Source organism: Centropristis striata, chromosome 21 (assembly GCF_030273125.1).
Source record: "Centropristis striata isolate RG_2023a ecotype Rhode Island chromosome 21, C.striata_1.0, whole genome shotgun sequence".
NCBI classification, from domain to species: domain Eukaryota; kingdom Metazoa; phylum Chordata; class Actinopteri; order Perciformes; family Serranidae; genus Centropristis; species Centropristis striata.
The window spans coordinates 16949604-16968493 of record NC_081537.1 but is presented as its reverse complement, the minus strand read 5'-3'; the positions used below and the strand labels follow the sequence as shown (position 1 = coordinate 16968493).

At 38.9% G+C, this 18890-nt stretch overlaps 1 protein-coding gene across 1 annotated transcript; it reads right to left on the bottom strand.

Annotated features, from left to right (window-relative positions):
* Nucleotides 1–474: 474 nt before the first annotated feature.
* LOC131959504 (zinc finger CCHC domain-containing protein 24-like) lies at nucleotides 475–17346 on the bottom strand. The gene is made up of 4 exons (XM_059324711.1): nucleotides 16937–17346; nucleotides 15709–15909; nucleotides 2732–2896; nucleotides 475–1774 (listed from the first exon to the last, which is right to left on the bottom strand). The coding sequence occupies exons 1-4, from the start codon at nucleotides 17147–17149 to the stop codon at nucleotides 1661–1663; spliced, it is 693 nt and encodes a 230-aa protein (XP_059180694.1). The 5' UTR covers nucleotides 17150–17346; the 3' UTR covers nucleotides 475–1660.
* Between the last annotated feature and the right edge of the window lie 1544 nt (nucleotides 17347–18890).

Genomic DNA, 18890 nt, shown 5'->3' with positions numbered 1-18890 from the left:
ATACAAAAACATCAGCAAGGGATCAATTTCATGGGTCACTCAAACTAAGGCACACTAAATGGTTCCATACTTCTTAAAGGGATAGTTCACATTTTTTCTGAAGGGGTGTATAGGGTTCTTATCAAACAGTGTCTTATCTACAGTAGATTAATATCAAATATAAGTGTACACAGACAACCCTTTCTGACAGGGAACTGAAGCTGTTTTATGCTCGTTTCAAAGCCACCAGACTCCATTGACAAAACAGGTCATTTTAACTCATAGGCCACAGGAGTTGCAGATCTTTTGCTGCCTCAATTAGTTAGTGTTATTGGGTTTTTGTGTGATTTTGTTAAATCCAAAGTAACCATTTAAAATCTCAAAGTCACACAATAATACAAACAAACTGATAGAAGTAGCTGTAGATCGGCAACTCTTATGTGCCCCAAGGTAAAATTGCTGATTTTGTCAAAGGAGTCTGGTGGCTTTGAAGAGAGCATAAAACCGCAGCAAGAAAAGCAGTGAATATAGCATACACTTAAACTGATATTGATTTATATATATTTTTTGCATTTTGCTGCTGTCCCCATCCACAGCAATGCATTACTTAGTTTTCGTGTCTGTACTCCTGCTTGCTTCTTTAAACTGGTTGTTTGCTGACCACCATCTACTGTAACTAATACACTGACTATGGATAAGTACTTAATACATCCCCACTTCAAAAAATCGGAACTATCCCTTTAAACAGTTAACAGTCGTGTGTATTTCTGTTCCATTATTCGTTTATCACAATTTCATTGAAATACAAAACGCCTCTAAATCAACATGCACATGCAAGCTCCCTCTTAATCCTTCATGATCTTTGGTACGTTCACATTTTAACTCCTTTGTTGTCTCATGTTACATATGAGATACTTCGACCTCTGACCCATTTTAAAAAAAGCACTTTGGTGAGTCTTTCTAAGCACTGGGTGCCAAAATATAACCGTGCTGTAATTTATACTATTTTTAAGGAAACAAAATGTTTCTACCACATTGCATTGCTTCAAAATTTGGAATGAAATTAATAACAGGCACATGCTTTTAAAGAATACATGTTAGTTGGCTAATATATTCCTTCATAAAGTATAATAATCAACAAAACAGTAATGGCTTAAAAATATATCCAAAAATTATGTACCCTCCAGTACTGATAATACAGATAATAATAATGCAGATACACTCTAATACTGCTTATTCTTAGTAAAGACTTGTTGCATATTTTATACAGAAAAAAAACATCATTTCATTTAAGTTATTTCTGGAATATACAAACATGTAAAAGAGAATCTTCATCTGGAAACTTCAATTTTGTTCCAACATGTTGGACACGTGTGTGAAGACAGACACAGAGCTAAAGTTTCTTAATTCACAGTTGGTAAGATTCATAGTTAAGTCTTCAAATGAATATTCACATAATGATAACTGAGTAAGTTACAAGAACCCAGCAAATGCAAAGTACTCATCTCCGCTGAGAGATACTGTAGAAAAATGAGCCTCTTATACCGAGAGTCACAGTGTCAAAGAGAATAAACCATTAGATGCATTACAGTAAAAATAAATTTAATTATGTATTTTTTAGTAATTAAAATATAACTCCTTTCTTTATAAAACATTTGGAGGAGTATGTAAGGCGAGTGTGTTATTGCACGCGGCGGCAGTAGTAGCCGAGGACTTTGCATTTTTCACACAGGTGTTGCGGATGCTCCTTGCTCTGGTCCGATACGTCTAATCCGTCTGGTTTCTCCAGAGGCCGCTGAAATAAAGACACAGTGAATTACTCATCACACACAGAGCTGCTGTTGTTTCTGGGAATTTATGGTTTGTGGTGACATGTGGAGGAGTTTACACTCTATAAGTATGCACTCATTTTACATGTTTTATTTAAGGCTTCTTGTTTTTTTGTTTTTTTTCCACTTCAAAATGTGTCTATTTCTGGCTAAATAAATTAATTAATGAAATGCATAAAATATAAATATAGTAATATTTTGTATTTTTCCACTCTAATTATATTCCTGAAAGTGTGGAAATATTTTTAAACAATGTTTCAAACATCATGTAGGGAGCTAAAATTGAGAGAAAATGTTATTTAACATTAAATTTCTAATTAAATGCTAAAATTATATCGTTGGGTACGTTTGGACTAAATTCAAATTTTAATACTATTTTGATTATCATTTGGTTAATAATTTCATTTTTGATAAGAGTGTATAGTGTACAAACCTCATGCATCATAAAGTCCTTTAAAAATTGACACATTGCTTCATTATTTGCACCAAAACTAATCACGTCACATGTGTTTAAAATCTAACAGATTGTTTATGATAAACCTGTTGTCTGAATATGTCAGTCCACCAGTTTGGTAACATACCAATAAGTACATAATAATTATAATAATAATAATAAGGTAGTGATTGACTCAAACATGACAGTATGCCTTTTCTACAGTTACACAGAATTTGATTTCCACAGTTAAACTGGTTAGTTTGGGCCATCAAGAAAACATAAAGCAGCTCTTGGCCTCAAGGGTCAAATTACAAGGAAATATACTATAACAACACACAGTCACATAGCAGAAATAGGTTTTCTGCTGTTGTGTGCAATGAAGTAGTGTTCTCCTGTGAGCAGGGAACATTCAAAACCTTTTGAGTATATAGTATGAACAAGACTTTTTCTCCTTGTTGTTCTTCCTGTCTATTGGATGTGCTGTTACCTGCTTATGAGGGTAAACATTGATGTGGCACTTGATACATTCTTGTCCCATGTTGGCCCAGGAGTTCCCGCTCATCCACTTCCTCTTGCATTTAGGGCATTTATATTCACCAAAACACCTCTTCTTTCCCTGATACGGGGTCAGGCCTTCACCTTTGGGTCGAGCCTGAACAGAAACAGAACAGACAACAATTCTTACAATGCTGACCTTGTGTAGCAACCTAGCACCTTTAAAAAAAAATGAAGCCAGTGCCTTAAACTTGCATTCTTTCTCATGGCCAGCAGGAGGCGACTTCACTGGTTGCAAAAAGAAGTCAGATTGAAGAGAAGTCTATGAGAAAATTACCTTACTTTTAGTTTCAAGCCTTTTTCAATACAGCATACTCATTTTGTGAATTACGGTCCCATTTAGAGAAAAATAGAAGATTTTGGTTGTTTAAAAATGTCTTTTTTTTTGGTCGTTCAGACACTGTAAGGAGTCTGTTGGTTGTTCATTTTTACACCTTGCTAACCAAACTTGCTAGCTAATCAACAACCAAGATGGCAACAGCCAAAATGTCAAACTAGTGGCTTTAAAACAGTAGCGTACAAATCATGGTGGCCACATCCATTTCTTTTATACAGTGTTTATGTGTAACCCACTTGAAGCTTACTACATTACTTAAATGCTTAAAATAAGACATTTCTCAATGTGTAAACCTCAACAGCTTTGCAAACATTTTGGCTTTTGCCTCTCACCACCTTTAACTGGTGGGGATCGTCTGACCTATTTGGTTTCTTTGGACAGCGGCCAATTCAAAGCCCTGCGTGATTAGAACGGGAAGTGATAGCAGCCCTGTTGGTGGCCAAGAGAGTTGAGTTTATGGAGTAGTTTTGTGTCAGGAATGAGATGATTATTTATGGTTTCTGTCACTACAAGTTAGGGAGCTCATTTGCTTTGATGCTTGATTAATGGAGTCCTGAAAGAGTGAGCTTTACATTTCAAAGGCACCTTTCTTATCTTATCTAAACTATAGGACAGTGTGGAAATGTACAGGACTCCTTGTACTGTAGAGGGAAAAATTCAAATGGTTTATATCAAGGAAGTTGAGATGTATTGTAATGTTTAAGTATAATTTATTTGTTGGACAGAAAAGAAGGAGTCTCAGTTTTCACTTTGGAAATGAACTCCCTCCCTCCAGCTGTGTTCCCAAAGGACCATAAAGGAGGCCCTGGCCTGTGGGGGGACCAATGGGAGAGGCCTCTCTGCTATAGGACAAATACCTTAGCCTCTCAGTCATCCCTCCCAGCTGGCTCCGACTCACCAATCAGGACACAAAGATCTTAGCAGGGAGGAAATAAAACCCAGATGAACTCTGCACTTGTATAATATGACAGAATCCTAAACCCATCACAACGAAATCATCTCGACAAGACTGGTTTAAATTAAAAGCACCTCTGCTGAAAAGTAGGGCAAGTCAAAATTAAGACTGAACTGCACCACCAGAGGAGCTACACGTCAAATCTTGTTTTGGTTCCACAGCAGGAACATATTTCAGGTTCAAAACTTCTTACAGATCATTTTATTCATTTCCAGGACTACATGTGTTTAACAAAATATGTTTAAGGTTCCCGCAGACAAGCCCCTGACAGTGAAGGCCACTGTGAAGCATTTCGAGGCCTGTGTTTGCATCATTTAGCCACCGCGTGGCACTGTGGGAGGTCACTTTTGATGGCAACCCTGTTTCCCAAGCGCCTACAGGGAGGGCAGACAGAGCATCATCTTCCTGAGGGAGGAAACAGCTTTCATTCTGCAGAACAAGCAAAACAAACTCTACCTAAAGACTGGAGCCCACAGGGCAGCAAAGGGCATGGCACAGTCCGGAGTTTCCATCGGTCTCATCAAAGATGTGACACTGACAACCGACAAATGAAAATCACACTTATGACCCGACAGCGACTGGATGCTCTTATGGAAAGCAGGAATGTTTGAGTTAATGCAGAAAAATCCACAAATCCATCATCAAGCTTTCTGCGCTCACGACACAACCAGTTTATTTAACACACCATAAGAAGATTTTTTTTAAGGTCTGCCTTTAAGTTGCATTTCCATGGTTAATATTTAATGAATAAATATTATTTTAACTCTATGACCATTAATTAGCATATTTTTCCAACACCTACATCACCATATAGCCAAATTACATAGAAATCAAAGAAAATGGTCATTTTTTCCACCCAAATTATACAATATTTGTTACTTAAATGCAATTCGGTGTATTCTGTAAACCAGTGACATAATTTATCATCCTATAATCACAAGACTTTTTCACTTAAAAAGGTGCAACAATCTTATGGTTAAAAATGGAAAAAGCATTCAAGCAAGACTCGAGAGTCGACCACCATGCTGCAGCTCCCAACAACATAGAATGGGTTTCTTAACCATTGTAGCATGAATGTCTGTATGAAATTTTATCCAATAGTTTAACGACATTTCTCTCTAATCCACACTGAAAACTACACGCAAAGTCAGAAGATCTACAAAGTCTTCACCATCTCAGGACAACGACTGCCATTATTTTGCTGTTTTACAAATAGTTGTTGAGATTTTTCGCTCTAAACCACAAATGGAAACCTCACCAAAGTGATCAAAGCGTATGCTTTGAAAGTCTACGATCATCATCCCCAAATTTCGTGTGAATCCATCCAAATAGTTATTGAAGTGTTTCAATCTGGACCAACTGAGCGACCAACATTGCATTGTGAATGAAAAAAAAATTTACTTGCTAAGGTTTAGGAAAAGATCACAGTTTGAGTTACGTAACTTATATTAGTAAAATAAGTCGAAGTTGGTTTCCCATGGGACACGGACAGTGATCTCTTAAGTGAAAGTCCCGTTTTTTGTTTTTACCCAAACACCCACCTCCTCCCTACATGATCCTAAGAGCATCAATTAGTAATATATTTGTGATACGGCAAAAACCAATGTAATTCTGGAGAAAATAAGTTTAGCCTCAAAATGCAATTGATGCAGTTTTGTCGTATGGGAACTTAATTTTCAGGAGACATAGTCAAACATTGCCATCCTTAAAGCCATGTCGCTAACTTGACTAAACACTTGAAGGCGTGATGTTTCTTGACAAACAGTTGTTTTTTGACGAACATTTTCTATTTTTGGCCCTCCTTTCTTTCCACAAAATTCAAATAAGCACAAACACATTTCATCCCACAATAGATCCTTCACATTTGATGGAAGATCTTCGCAGCCTGAAACCATGTGTGAGAAACTTTAAAGATAAATAGATGTTACATTCATTTATTATGTGCATTACAAGTCATCCCATCCAAAAGCCATAACTCCAGTTGTGTAACTTAAATCAGCCCCAGAGAGCGCAGAGCGATGTAAAGCCAGATTTTAAGGCTGCAGCAGATAAGCTTGGCCCAGATCCTTGCAGCCTGGTGAGAGAGGCCCGGGAGGTTGGCTGCCTCCCTCTGCCATCATCTGGAAACCATCAGGATAAACAATGGACTACTCCAAATCCTCACCCCTCCTCCTCCTCCTTTCTCTCTCCCTCATTCACTCTCTCCCCCACTTCCATAGCCCCATGAGACATTCATCCTGGAGAACACAGCAACACCAAGCCTATTGGATACCATGTGGTCAATTACTCCACACTAACAAACCCGCAGTGCTCTCTCTCTCTCTCGCTGGGTTTAATTTGTATCAGACCCCCGCAGCATCAGGGAGAAGCCCAGCTGTTACCAAAGCAAAACAACACATTACTGCCTGGACTGAAATCCACAGCAATAGGTCTCCTACGTTTTAAAGACTCCTGTGTCGACTTAAGTGATACTTTTCATTATCTTGTAAAATTAATTATCTCCAGGAGTGTTTAAAGCAACAAACTGATGACTTTCATTTTCCTTAAAGAGTGACTATTAAAATAGCTAGATTGCTTTCATGGTAGACAATTATTACTCCATCCAAAGAGAGGTGGGAAGATTAGTTGAGTAATTGGTAACAATAATCAATTAATTGCTGCATATTTATGAGGCAGAATTGCTTTTACAAGTGAGGTTTTACTGCTTTTTCTGTGTTTTATATCACTGTAAAATAAATATCTTTGGATTTGGAGTTCTGGTCAGACATAACAACTATTAAAGACGTCACCTTGAATAATAATTGTTGTCCAGCATCCTAATATAATTGGAATTAGACTTTAAGTGGCCAAAGTAGACTATGGTGTGGATATTTGTTAAGAGACTCAGAGGGCTGTATTTGTCATGATGGGACAGAAAGTACAGCCAGGAATCACCAATGAATAACATGTAGATTTCTTAAGTCATGCCATGTGTTTTCACAACACATGTTTTGCTTTTTGTGTCTCATTTCACACTGCAAACATATTAGAGAATATTAGAAGCTCAGAGCAATGGAGTAAAGAGTGACTAGATTTAAGTCTACATTTTAGGGTTACATTATGTGATTTCACATAACAAAACAATGTAACAGTGTCTTTTCCTTATCCTAAACAAAATATTTTTGTCTCCCAAACATAACCAAGTAGTTCTGTTTCACGGTTACATATTCAAACTGCAATTGTGCAAGTCTTTCACAATGTTTTAAAGACCATAGAGCGGGGCATTAACCCCTTATCATTCTGTCCCGTTTTATTGAGAACTGGGGGTTGTGGGCATTGGATTTTAAGGTGGAGACAGCAGGTAAACAATTACCGGCACATTCATAGAAGGGGTGTACATCATCTAAAAGCTGGGGATCTAAACCCAACTTTTTTTCAGCATTATTTCACCAACTTCCAGACGAGATATTCTGACATGCTTGGTACCAATGGATTGGAAATCATTTGATATAAACATTGTCTCTGTAACCATTAAACTAAACCTGCTTTAGCCCTGTGAGCTCGCCAGTGAGCCAATGAGCCCAAAGTCTAAAGAACGGTACAACGGAATGCCAAGAAGTTAAATGACACATGAAAAGCTTGATGTGTAGCATGGCACAAAGAAGCGTGCTATTTGTGAGATCATATTGGGTTCTACTGTTACTTTTTCTTTGAAACAAATATCTTGATGATATACTTCATATTTCATGCAGATATGAATCAGATAACATTGGTAAATGTGGATAATCCATTGGATTATATGTCTCATTATATATCAGAGTTGCCATGAAGCAAATAGCAAGTGTAATATGTGTCATATTCAACCCTGCATCTTTATCTGAAGTACTACTTTGACACATTAGATTATGGTGACAGTTAAGTCACAGTTACTGTATTTGAAGCTTTAATCTTTCCACACAGCTTTTCTGCAAATCTTGCAAATGTGAAACATTGAATGGATTAATCTTCCCCCTCTCCAAAATAAATATGAATAGATAAAAAACAGCTGGAACAGCAAATGATTGGTTTTCTATTGCCGTACAAGACTCTCCAGATTTTCAATCTTGCATCAATCCCATTGTTCAGAGCATGCAGAGTCTATAAACTAGCAGAATGATTTCCTCACACACACAATCAGTGATCTTATTCTTCTCAGCATCTATGTCATCCACATGGCTGCTTTCACAGACGGAGGATTATCGACCGATGCACGCTCTGCTCCATCCAGAGGCTGACTGAGCTCCAGGCCTGGCTATGGGTAAATTGACGACATACACAGCTGTAAACCGGCGTTATGTTTCACAAAGGGTGAGTGACAGGGGCAGGTGGGTTGGCAGACAAACAAGAAATGCAACAGCACATTTTCCCAACTTCATTTCAAAACGCAGCTGAGCAAGATTTAAGACGGTAAAAAACACTAACTACAGGTTGTTCTGTCAAAGAACAATGAGTTTAATTTCATTGTCAGGATTTTTTGTGCAGAACACGAGAGCATACAAATGAGCGTCAACATCCAGGCCTGAAATGTGAAGCCAATGCGGAAGTGCCTTAACCCTGCATTCTTTCTTATGGCCAGCAGGGGGCGACTCCACTGGTTGCAAAAAAAATAAGTCTAGTTGCATAGAAAATTGCTTTTTTTCCTTACTTGATTAACTACCTCAGTAAAAATGTTCCTATTGACTTTATGGTCTCAATTGCTAGTTTAAATCATTCTTCAATACAACATGAAGTTCATTTGGTTAATTATGGTCCCATTCAGAGTAAAATAGACGATAAAGCAGAGTGTGCTTCAGGGCGTATTACGGATTCACCTTGCTAACCTAGCTAGCTGGCTAGCGCTAGTGTTAGCTGGAAACTTTAGCCTAGCACTCCTCCCTGGCTCTACCCTCTAGTCTAAATATGGTCCAAAAAAAATAAAATAAGATGGCAGCAGCCAAAATGCCAAACTTCATGTTTCAAAACTGTAGCCCACAAACCAATGTTGTGACGTCACTATGGCTTCCTCCACTTCATTTATACTGTCTGTACTGTACAATATCACCCCCTTCTGAACCAAATGTAGACTACTTGCTGGCAATAGGTGTAAAAAAAGAAGAATATAACGCTTTAGAAATGTGTCTGTCCCTTACAAATAGGATTGCCAACTCCATGAAAAATAAATAAGGAACACCTCATTGGCAGGGCCGGCCGGTTCAGTAAAAAGGCATGAAATTCATGTCATGAACACATGGGGACCATGTTGATGTACTTATTTTATTGGAGCAGCATGAATACAATTGAATGGCTATTTTGGAGTCATGCAGCTGACAAACAGGCTACCGTAAAGTGCAATGTAATTGCGCACTAAAATTTAAAGTGCAGATAGCGTGACCGCAGTACTGGAAGCATGTTGTTTCAGATCAGTCAGTCCACCATGGGCTGCGGAAAAAGAGCGCCGGCACACCGTGCAGTGCACTTTATAGATGTTATCATGCACTTTTTTCCCACCCAGGTGTTTCCTTTTTTTTCATTCCTCGGTACTTTTGCATCCTTTTCTGTTTTTTTCTCGGAGGAGTACTAGTGGCATTGCTGCTCGAAGGTGTATCGCCCTGTAAAGCAGTGTCGGCGTCTGTGTCAGTGTCACCTACGCATGCTGCTTTGTTGTCTTCTGCTATCTTCTCCTCGACCAATGGGATGAGTGTATTCTGTATCGTCATACTCGTGTGTGAATATGCTGTCAGCTCATTGGTCACAGAGCAGGACGGGCCTGGGAACAAGTTTACCCTAAGTTTACATATAAAACGCCCTGTTGTTCATTTTTCATTGGCATTTACTGACTATTTTTTGATTGTCACAATAATACGGGACAAAGTGCGTCCCTTTTCACCTCAATACGGGACGGGTGCTTTTGTTTCTAAATATGGGATGATTCCGTTTTTCAAGGGACGGTTAGCAACCCTACCAACAACCTGAGTAACCTCAACAGCAGGGCTGATCAAAAGTGATTGGCTTTTGTTTTTGTAAGATATCCTGCCAACCGTTCATACAGGTATATTTAGAGCCACAGAGAGGGAAACATAACTTTCACCCTCATTTCCTGTTCCTTCCCCTTTGTAATCCACAATGACCAAATCCTCCAGGATAACAAAAGTGATTTGTCTTCATGCAACCAAACGAACACTGAGCTCTACAGCACTCTTCATTAGCTGTGAGTAAATGACAGCCACTGTTTATCTTCCCCACATACCAGGTTTCCTCTATCTTGCTCATCCTCCTCAGCAGATGATCCGGCCAAAGGCAACAGACAGCAAACTGAGGACAGATAAGACGTTTATCAGCAGTGAAAACAAAAGGACCAAAGCAGTGCTAATCACAAGTGTTGCTTGAGATTTACCAGTTACACATTCGGTGATGTAACTGTATTGCTCCACCTGAAGTTCAGTGCCCATTCCAGAAGCACAGCACCAATATCACAGTATTTGAACCAAGATATCAGCAAAAAAAACTATCCTCAACTTTAAGTATGGATTAAACAAACAAGAAACAACAACAGAGCCAGGCTAGCTGCCTTCCAGTCTTTGTGCTAAGCTAAGCTAAACTAAACTAAGCTAAGCTAATCATCTGCTGGCAGTAGCTTCATATCTAACAGACTGATAAATCTGTGGAAAATACTGAATGCTGTGGGATATTTTATAACAACAGACATTTAAGAAGATACGTTTATTTGCCTTCTTGCCAAGAGTGAGATAAAATTTTAAATTCAGTTATCATATCTCTTATATCTCTGTGCTGAATATGAAAATACTTCCAGAAGCCATCTAGCTTAGCTCAGCACAAAGACCTCCTTCCAAAGCTCATAAATTGACACTTTATAGCTTGTCTCTATAATATATACAAAAAAAGAAGTGTAAAAATGACAAGTTACCAAAAATGAACTTGCAAATGACAAGCAACAAAATAGTTACTGTAAGGAAATGATGATGAAATTCTGGTTAGAACTTGAGCAACTTCACACTAAAATATAGCCTTCAAAGACCAAATATAAATCAAGAAGGTCCTTCCTTGCAACTAACAAAAGTTCCTCTTTCCAAAATAATGATGAAAACAGACTTTTCCTCCATGTCAAACCTGATTAAACTGTAACTGTAAAGACATACGCCCACTTCCTGTGCTACCCAATTTTTCCAAAAACACATTGTGGATGTAGACATCTCTCTGGGCAGCTGCTCACTGGCCCTTTAAACGAGTGTCCGACAGCAGCGTCTCTGCATAGACAGAGACAGAGAGAGACGGAGATGACTGCAGCCAAGCAGAGCTGAGCGAACAATACAGCCTGACTTCCTGACCTTTGGTTCCACAGCCCCTCTGGAGAAACAATGCTCTCCTTATTTAGCCCAGGCTCTTCCCACCATACAGCCGTGTACTGCCAGCACACTGTCACTAGTGTATTCTCTTTACAGTAACCGGGTTCAGATACTTAATTGACAAGGGGTCATTAAAATGTTGTGACCCTGGGTTCGGGGTGAAAGGTGTTAAACCTGCACATTTGGTCACTTGGTTGAATATGGAAACAGTTTTGCAACCAAAACAGCCTTGTGTGCTAAAATTTAGGTTCACACACAAGACAAGAAATGTATTTTCTCCTCTGCATTTCTTTTTTTCTGTTGCACAAATATGTTTGTTTTAAAAGCCTGCAACTCCACATGGTCAAACTGGAGAGATGGGTCCAGGCTCTTCTTGTGAACGGTTATTTCTTATGGAAAGTAATGCACTGAATTTTTTAAGGTGTACTACGAAATTGCTTCCGAATATGCATACAGGCTGCATATGCATTAAGGGGGAGTTGGGGGGAATGTGAATGGAATAAACCCAGGTCTTTAATCCAGGAGACCAGTTCTTGTATCCTGTTGAAAACTTCTTTGTGTTCCACGTCACCAACATTTACATAAGTAGTTATTTTTGTAGTAGTTATCTGTATCAAATCTTTTCTTTTTCCCTAACCTTAAGCAAGTGGCTTTGTTGCCTAAACTTCCCTCTAAAGTGCCGAAATGAGCTCTGCCGGCATTTCGCTGCAGGACATTCATACTGATTCCACAACGGCGTAATATTGGCGTCCATTCACATTGCAGTCTGACATTGCGGAATGAAGTGGGAGGGACATTTCGTGGCGTGTGACAAAGCAGCGGCAGTATGTGTACAATAAGCACTAGCAAGTGCATTCAAAACATCAATGTTGGGATGACTGCACGTCATGCCGTTTCTGCTGTAGAGATTCTACAAACTCAAGCAAAGTTGTTCTGCATTTTGCTGAACATGATTAGATTACTGTCGGTCTCAAGTGTAAGGCGTGTTTCTGATGATACGGTCCACTTCCTGTCTTATTATTGTTGGTCCCACAAATATGTCAAGTACATCATGTATTTTCCGTTCGGTTCTCTCCAATTTAACGCCTCTGTTACTACTTCCGAAGACGGTACAGGGCCAGAATCGCTTCGTCTCCCCATTACGCCTTTTGGCACGCTCAAGTTGAAGACAAAACACCACAGAGGCATAAATATCGTGGCCTGAAACGGCAGTCTGAAAGGGACCGGTTTTACCAATGTGTTTGAAACAGCGATCATCACCTGTTTAAAACAGGGACCATCATTTTGTAACATGTTATTTTGAAGACTGCGTAAGAAATCATACGAACCCATTCATGAGTATTAGATGGGTCAAACAAAATCAATTACATTCAAATTGTAATCCAGAAGAAAATATGTTGATGTTGATTGAGAAGGCAGTTTTGTTGTATAGAAACTCTTATTTGTAGGTGAAAGGTTGAACAAAACGGTACAGAGGACAGATGATTTTCAGATAAAGGCAGTGTTTTAAGGGCAAGTTAGAAATAAAGAGATTTTTATGCAACCCAACACATAGTAAGACATCAAAAGTGTACCAACAGTATGTATTTCAGTTATCTAGAGCGAAAAATGCCTCAGATGCCAGCCAGCAAGAACAAAAAGCAGTTTGTTCATTAGTTACAGCTTCAGAGGAACTGAAGAGGCCTTTTGTCATGACAACGGCTCCGTAATCATTGCTATGGGTCTGAAATATTAGCAACACATGATAAAATCTGACATCATCTTTCTTAAGCAGAGAGCGAGAGCCGCAGAGTGCCGGCAAGCAGAAATGGTTTCCAGATTTTGCACATTTTAAGGGGCGTGGCATCAAAGAAGAATCGTAAATATCTCAGAGTAATCCTTTGACGTCTTAACCCTCTGGTGAAGCGAGTAACCCAACTCTCCACTCTGCTGTCAACAGGATGTTTCCCACTTACATGCCGAGCACAGCGTGGATAGCATATCTAATGCCTTTCAGTAAGGCTGCAACTCAAACGCACAGGCTCCACCTTAACTGGCACTTTTCATTATTTTTCATCACCTTAGGCTTTCACTGGGGTACCATGTGTTTCTTTATCAAAGAAGCAGACTCTGAGAGTTGACGTGGGCCCCATTCCACCCAGAGAGAGGCTGTTAAAGGCCCTGCACACCCACTTCCTGTGTGCTTCTTCTCTCATCTTACTGAGCCGTGACATTCTTTGATTCCTGTCCACTGCAGCTCCAGTGCAAACCAGTCAGCTATGGAAGACGGCAACAAACAGTCCAAAGAAGGTCCCTGCTGCTAATAAGATGGGGGGATTTTACCACTCCATAAAAAACGGCTTTAAACAAGTGATTATGCAATGATTTGATTTGTGCCTATCTTTTTTTTTCATTTGAATGAAACATGCTGCAAAAACCGATGTTTCAAAGATGTCCACAGTTTTATACATCAAAGCAGCCCCTATAGACTGATATATAGTCATAAATAATTTTGCCGGTTGTACAGTTTGAAAGTGGTCGAGAGCTTCTTTCCAACACACTCTTTGCCACTTTCACCCAGGTGTGCACAGATGTGAAAATGTTAAGAGCTATAAGCCTACTGCAAATCATTTTCTCCACATTCCTCAAATTCCTTCACTGACTGACTGTGTTCACTGCTCAACTGCACCAATCTCCTCTGTGTTGGCAGTAATGAAGGTGACAAGATCTGAGAGACGAGGCCAGAGGAGAGACTGATCAAAATGTGTCCAGGACAGATGTGAGCTTTCTAGATTTATATTCCTTGTTTTTTATTTTAATTTTTTTTTGTTGGGAGATATACTTATTCAACTGCTTGCAGAGAGTTCGGTGAGAAGATATCACTCACACCTGTATAGTAGGCTAGCTATGCAGGGGCCCTTTATAAACCAGGATTATTACAGTCAGTCTGACTCATTTTCAGTTGATCTGGCTCTATAAAGTAAATTCAACTAGTTTCCCAGATTAAGACAGAGCTTTAGCAATGATTTTAATGATGATTTTTTAATTTGATTTATGAATCTTAAAAAAATGTAAAAAAGTCAAACTAACTAAATAAGCCTTGTTTATTTGGTAAACTCACTTAATAAGAAAGGGACATGGTGTGAGCAACTGCGTAGCTTAGTTTAGCTTAGCTTAGCATAAAGACTGGAAACTGTTTCTAGTCTTTATGCTAAGCTAAGCTAACATGCTGCTGGGTCTGGCAACAGATGTACAGATGTGAAAGTGGCACAATCTTATCATTTTATTCACTTCAAGAAAGCAAATAAGTGTGTTTACTAAAATGTTGCAATATACTAGTATTGGTGTATCCTTAAATCTTGTGGATTTTTTGTTTCATTTCATCTTTTCAATATCCATTGTTTGTAATTGTTCTTTTTGTACGCATTTGTACAGTTATGGTTACAGTCTCTATCTCAACCATAAATGCATAAATCATCTGTCAAAAAAGAGACAATATATATATATTTTTTTTTCTTTTAAAGATAAAATCTGTTATTGTGACATCTCTATGAGTTAAACTGCTAAAAGATCACTCAGTATTACTATCTATTGAATTAAGTTGCAGCTTTCACATTCGTGAATGTTCTGTTTCTTCACAACATTAAGCAATTATACTTTATACGACTCCTTTATATATGAATTGACAAACTTGAAAAGTTTACCAGCTGTTTGAATGTCTACTTTGCGCTTCCTCGCTTCTTGGACACATCCTGTCCATCAGTCATGTGATTATTTCCATTACATCTAACAAATGTCAGGCATTTCCCTCAGAACATGATCAATGGCAAACCGCAGCTGCACATAAAGCAGTGGTAATATTTCTCTTGTGTTTGGAGTAGAGGTCGTGCCTAGTTCCACAGAGAAACCTATCATCTTTCATTAAGGCTGGCTCCGAGATCCAATCTGGCATCTGCTGCTCATTACCAACCTGCAGTGGTACATCAAACTCAAATATGTGCTGAGGAACATATTTCACACTGAAAAAAAAGAATACAACCATAATATTCTGACTTGGAATTATAGTTTTAATATTTATTTCTTTTTAGAAAGGGTGAACAGTCTTACAACTAAGAGCAAGCTTATGGATTTGACCTGAGAATCAGATCATATAACTCACCATATTCATGTCATGTCATGACACGTGTTAATGCATTTGATAGACAGCTTAAACAGACCCACACACTGCACGGCAGTTTCTGCACCTGACTGATGTACAGCATCACTGACTGGCTCACCTGAGGGCAATCTTTGATGTAGTGGCCTTTGTTGAAGCAAAGATGGCACAGGTAGTTCGGCGGCGGCCTTTTGCTGGGTTTGCGTGTCTCAGGGGACAGGGAGAGGTCTGAGAAATGGTCCGCCAGAGAGCTCAGGCCGTCCACGATATTGTTGAGGGACCCGTAGGGAGAGGAGCTCTTGTAGAAATTGTTGTTCAAGGCCTGTCGGAGAGAAAAAGTAGGCTATTGTTGTGACTCTACAATGAAAGAACATTTCAGGCAGCATGTCAGTCCATCACCCTGATTGATTCTCCTGTTTGTGTCTCTGACAGTAGCCGACATTATTTCAGTTCTGCAGATGTGCTGCCTTTACTGCATTTACACTGTAGGCCAATAGTGTCCATTTCCTCGTCAGAACAAAATGCCTTTGTCATGCATTTTTCCAACTTGTTCTATTGGCGGGGCACAATCAGCATCATTGTGCATCTGGAGGAGACGGGTGCTATGGCACCGCAGGGGCAAGCGTGAAGAACAGCCTGCAGACACTGGCATCACAGAAAGAGAGTTGTGATCAGATGCACATGCACATCGCAATGGATAATGATCTGCATGAGACATAAAACCGCTGCATGTCTGTGGCATGTGTGCAGTCACAGTATGCATCTGAACCGTTTTATTTTTTAGGTCAAAAAGTGACTTTTTTAACTTTTAAGTACAGCAAATTGTGATTTTTATGCTGATACTTGCACCAAAACTAACTTTTAAATGATTTATTTCTATTTTCCTTAATTTTTCTAAATGGTTCAGTATTATTTGAAGCAGCACCAAGCTTCACTGAGTGAGCACAGCATACTCCTCTGACCAGGCAGGGGCCGGCCAGGGTGAACTCTAACATTTTTAAAACCTTGTGAGAGGTCTTTCTCAACCTGCCATTCCCCCTCCAGCTGCACACTGACACCAGAACAGTCTGAACACACTCAGGCACTATACCAGGGTACAAAACACATATTCATGTACTACCCACTAGCCACAGTGCAACCCAGTGAAGGCATGCAGGTGAGGTTTACTGTATGGGCAACAAAAATACCCTGGAGTGAAATATAATATTCATCTTAGGAGAAGGTTTTTTTTACATGAAGTAAAAAAAAGATGAATGAGTGGATGAAAGTTTCTGCAAAGCATGAAAGTTGTAAACTTGCCCACAATGCAATGTGTTAACTATTACTTAGAGCGCGTTATGACAGCGTACCTCACTCCTCAGATGGAAGAAGTTGTTGAGATAGTTGGCACTCAGGTCAGCTGCGCTGCGCTTGGAGATGTTCATGTCCTGAGGAGAAGTGTCCGACTCGGCTTTGAAAGCATCAAAAGTGCTGCTCTGAGTGTCTTGCAAAGACATGTAGACCCAGTTGAGCAGCTGTGCAGGTTGGTACACAGGGGCACCAGTCTCTATAGCAGACATCATATTGTTTTTGGAGGACTGCGCGCCTCTTGGAACAGCACCGTCAGAACCGCCGGATTTTCTGGATCACACAGCTTCTTTCAGTCATCCCCTTTGCTCCGGCTTTGTGGGTGTGATCCTTGTGTTCACCTGGGGAGCCCTGAAGGACCCCAGTAACCGGACAAGAGTCACGGGGGAGGGCGCAGTGGAAGCATGAAGCGCAAAAGCCTGAATGCCAGTGGGAAGCGTGAAGCAGCGCTCCAGCCAGGACTCAGCGCTGCGTCACAGCGAATAGGAGGGCCAACATGAGTTTGCATCTTTATGGTGAACTTTTCTTTGCATATACAGCTACAGTACCAGGTATATTAGGGGAAGCCTCATAGTACAGGACAACGATGTAAAACTTAGAGACACTTTATAATGAAAGTGGGGAAAGGTCTATGGGCCTATGTTAAATAAAGTTAGACCTCTGTATTATTCATTTTTAATTAGGTATTTTATTGTAAAGCACTGCTTAAGTAAACTAGGTATCTAATCTTAGTTGCCTATTTTTAAATGCATTCCTTAATTTTCTTGTAAAAAAATATTGCAGGTCAAGGTTTTCTGCCTATTACAACTAAATGGATGAACAATATAGCCTAATGTTTTAAAGCAAAGCTATCGAGTTAAGTTTTTGTTTATTTTGATTGCAATGATTCAGTTTGAGGTGAGATAAAAGGGAGAAATAATAGATGTTTCCCTCATTACATTAAAGATACACCATACACAGTATCAAAATAGGCTGATAAAATAGCAAAATATGTTCATTTTTTAATATATATTTATTTTAATCACTCGGTGCTTAGGAGAACTGACAAAAAATATGAACGGAGAATGTCTTCATCAGTTTTTTATGCTTAACTTATTTAAATACAAACTTGAAGTCTGCCTTGCTTTCTTTGACCACAAGTAAATTGCTGCCATCTAGTGGTGTCTGTTGATACTGAATGTTTGGCACAAGTCAAATATCAGGCATAACTGCGTTAGCCTTTTTAAACATTTGACAATATTGTAATGCGTTAAGGCCAATGACTTAAAAAAAAAAAAGTCATACGAGTCATTATAAAAATTAAGTTCAAGGTTGTTTAAATTACGGTTTTATGCGGAAAATACATCGCATTTTTGTCGGCAAAAATATCACATTAAACCTCTGAAGTCCAGGAGATTTTGGTTGAAATTTGTCAACTTCTTATGTATTAATTTCTGTCTCTGTTTAGCATCTTTCAGTCTGTCCTTACATCACATGCATGGCTCCCTTTTAACTTGAGTATCAGTCAGATTTTTCATTTTATTTCAATTAACAAAGTATAAAGCTGCAAGGAACCGAAAATACAAGCAAAAGAAACAGGTTTCTATGGAAATTTACCATTTATTTTTAACCATTTATACACACAAAAACAGCAGATATAATAATAAATAATAAAACTACAAAACAGTCTATTTGCACGTAAATTAAAAGTAGTAATAGTTTTCATTGTAGAAAGAAAATTCACATTTTAAAAATGGTCTACAAACATAAATGGCGCACTGTGAAAGCTCCTATGATTGCACTTTGAACTGGCTTTCTCAGCTTGTCTACATATCATATATAAATAAAGTTATTACTGTAAATAAAACATGTGTAGGCCTATTTTCAATAAATAGATGGACTCCGTCAGGCAAACAAACGCTACATAGATGAAACAAGGTCAAGTGTAACAAAACTATTTTTTTAAACTTACATGTG

Excerpts from the sequence above, each read along its gene's own strand:
- LOC131959504 (XM_059324711.1), bottom strand. The coding sequence starts at position 17,149 with ATGATGTCTGCTATAGAGACTGGTGCCCCTGTGTACCAACCTGCACAG. Across the intron at positions 15,910-16,936 it reads TCTTCCATCTGAGGAGTGAG|GCCTTGAACAACAATTTCTA; the intron begins GTACGCTGTCAT and ends TCTCTCCGACAG. Across the intron at positions 1,775-2,731 it reads ATGTTTACCCTCATAAGCAG|CGGCCTCTGGAGAAACCAGA; the intron begins GTAACAGCACAT and ends TCTTTATTTCAG.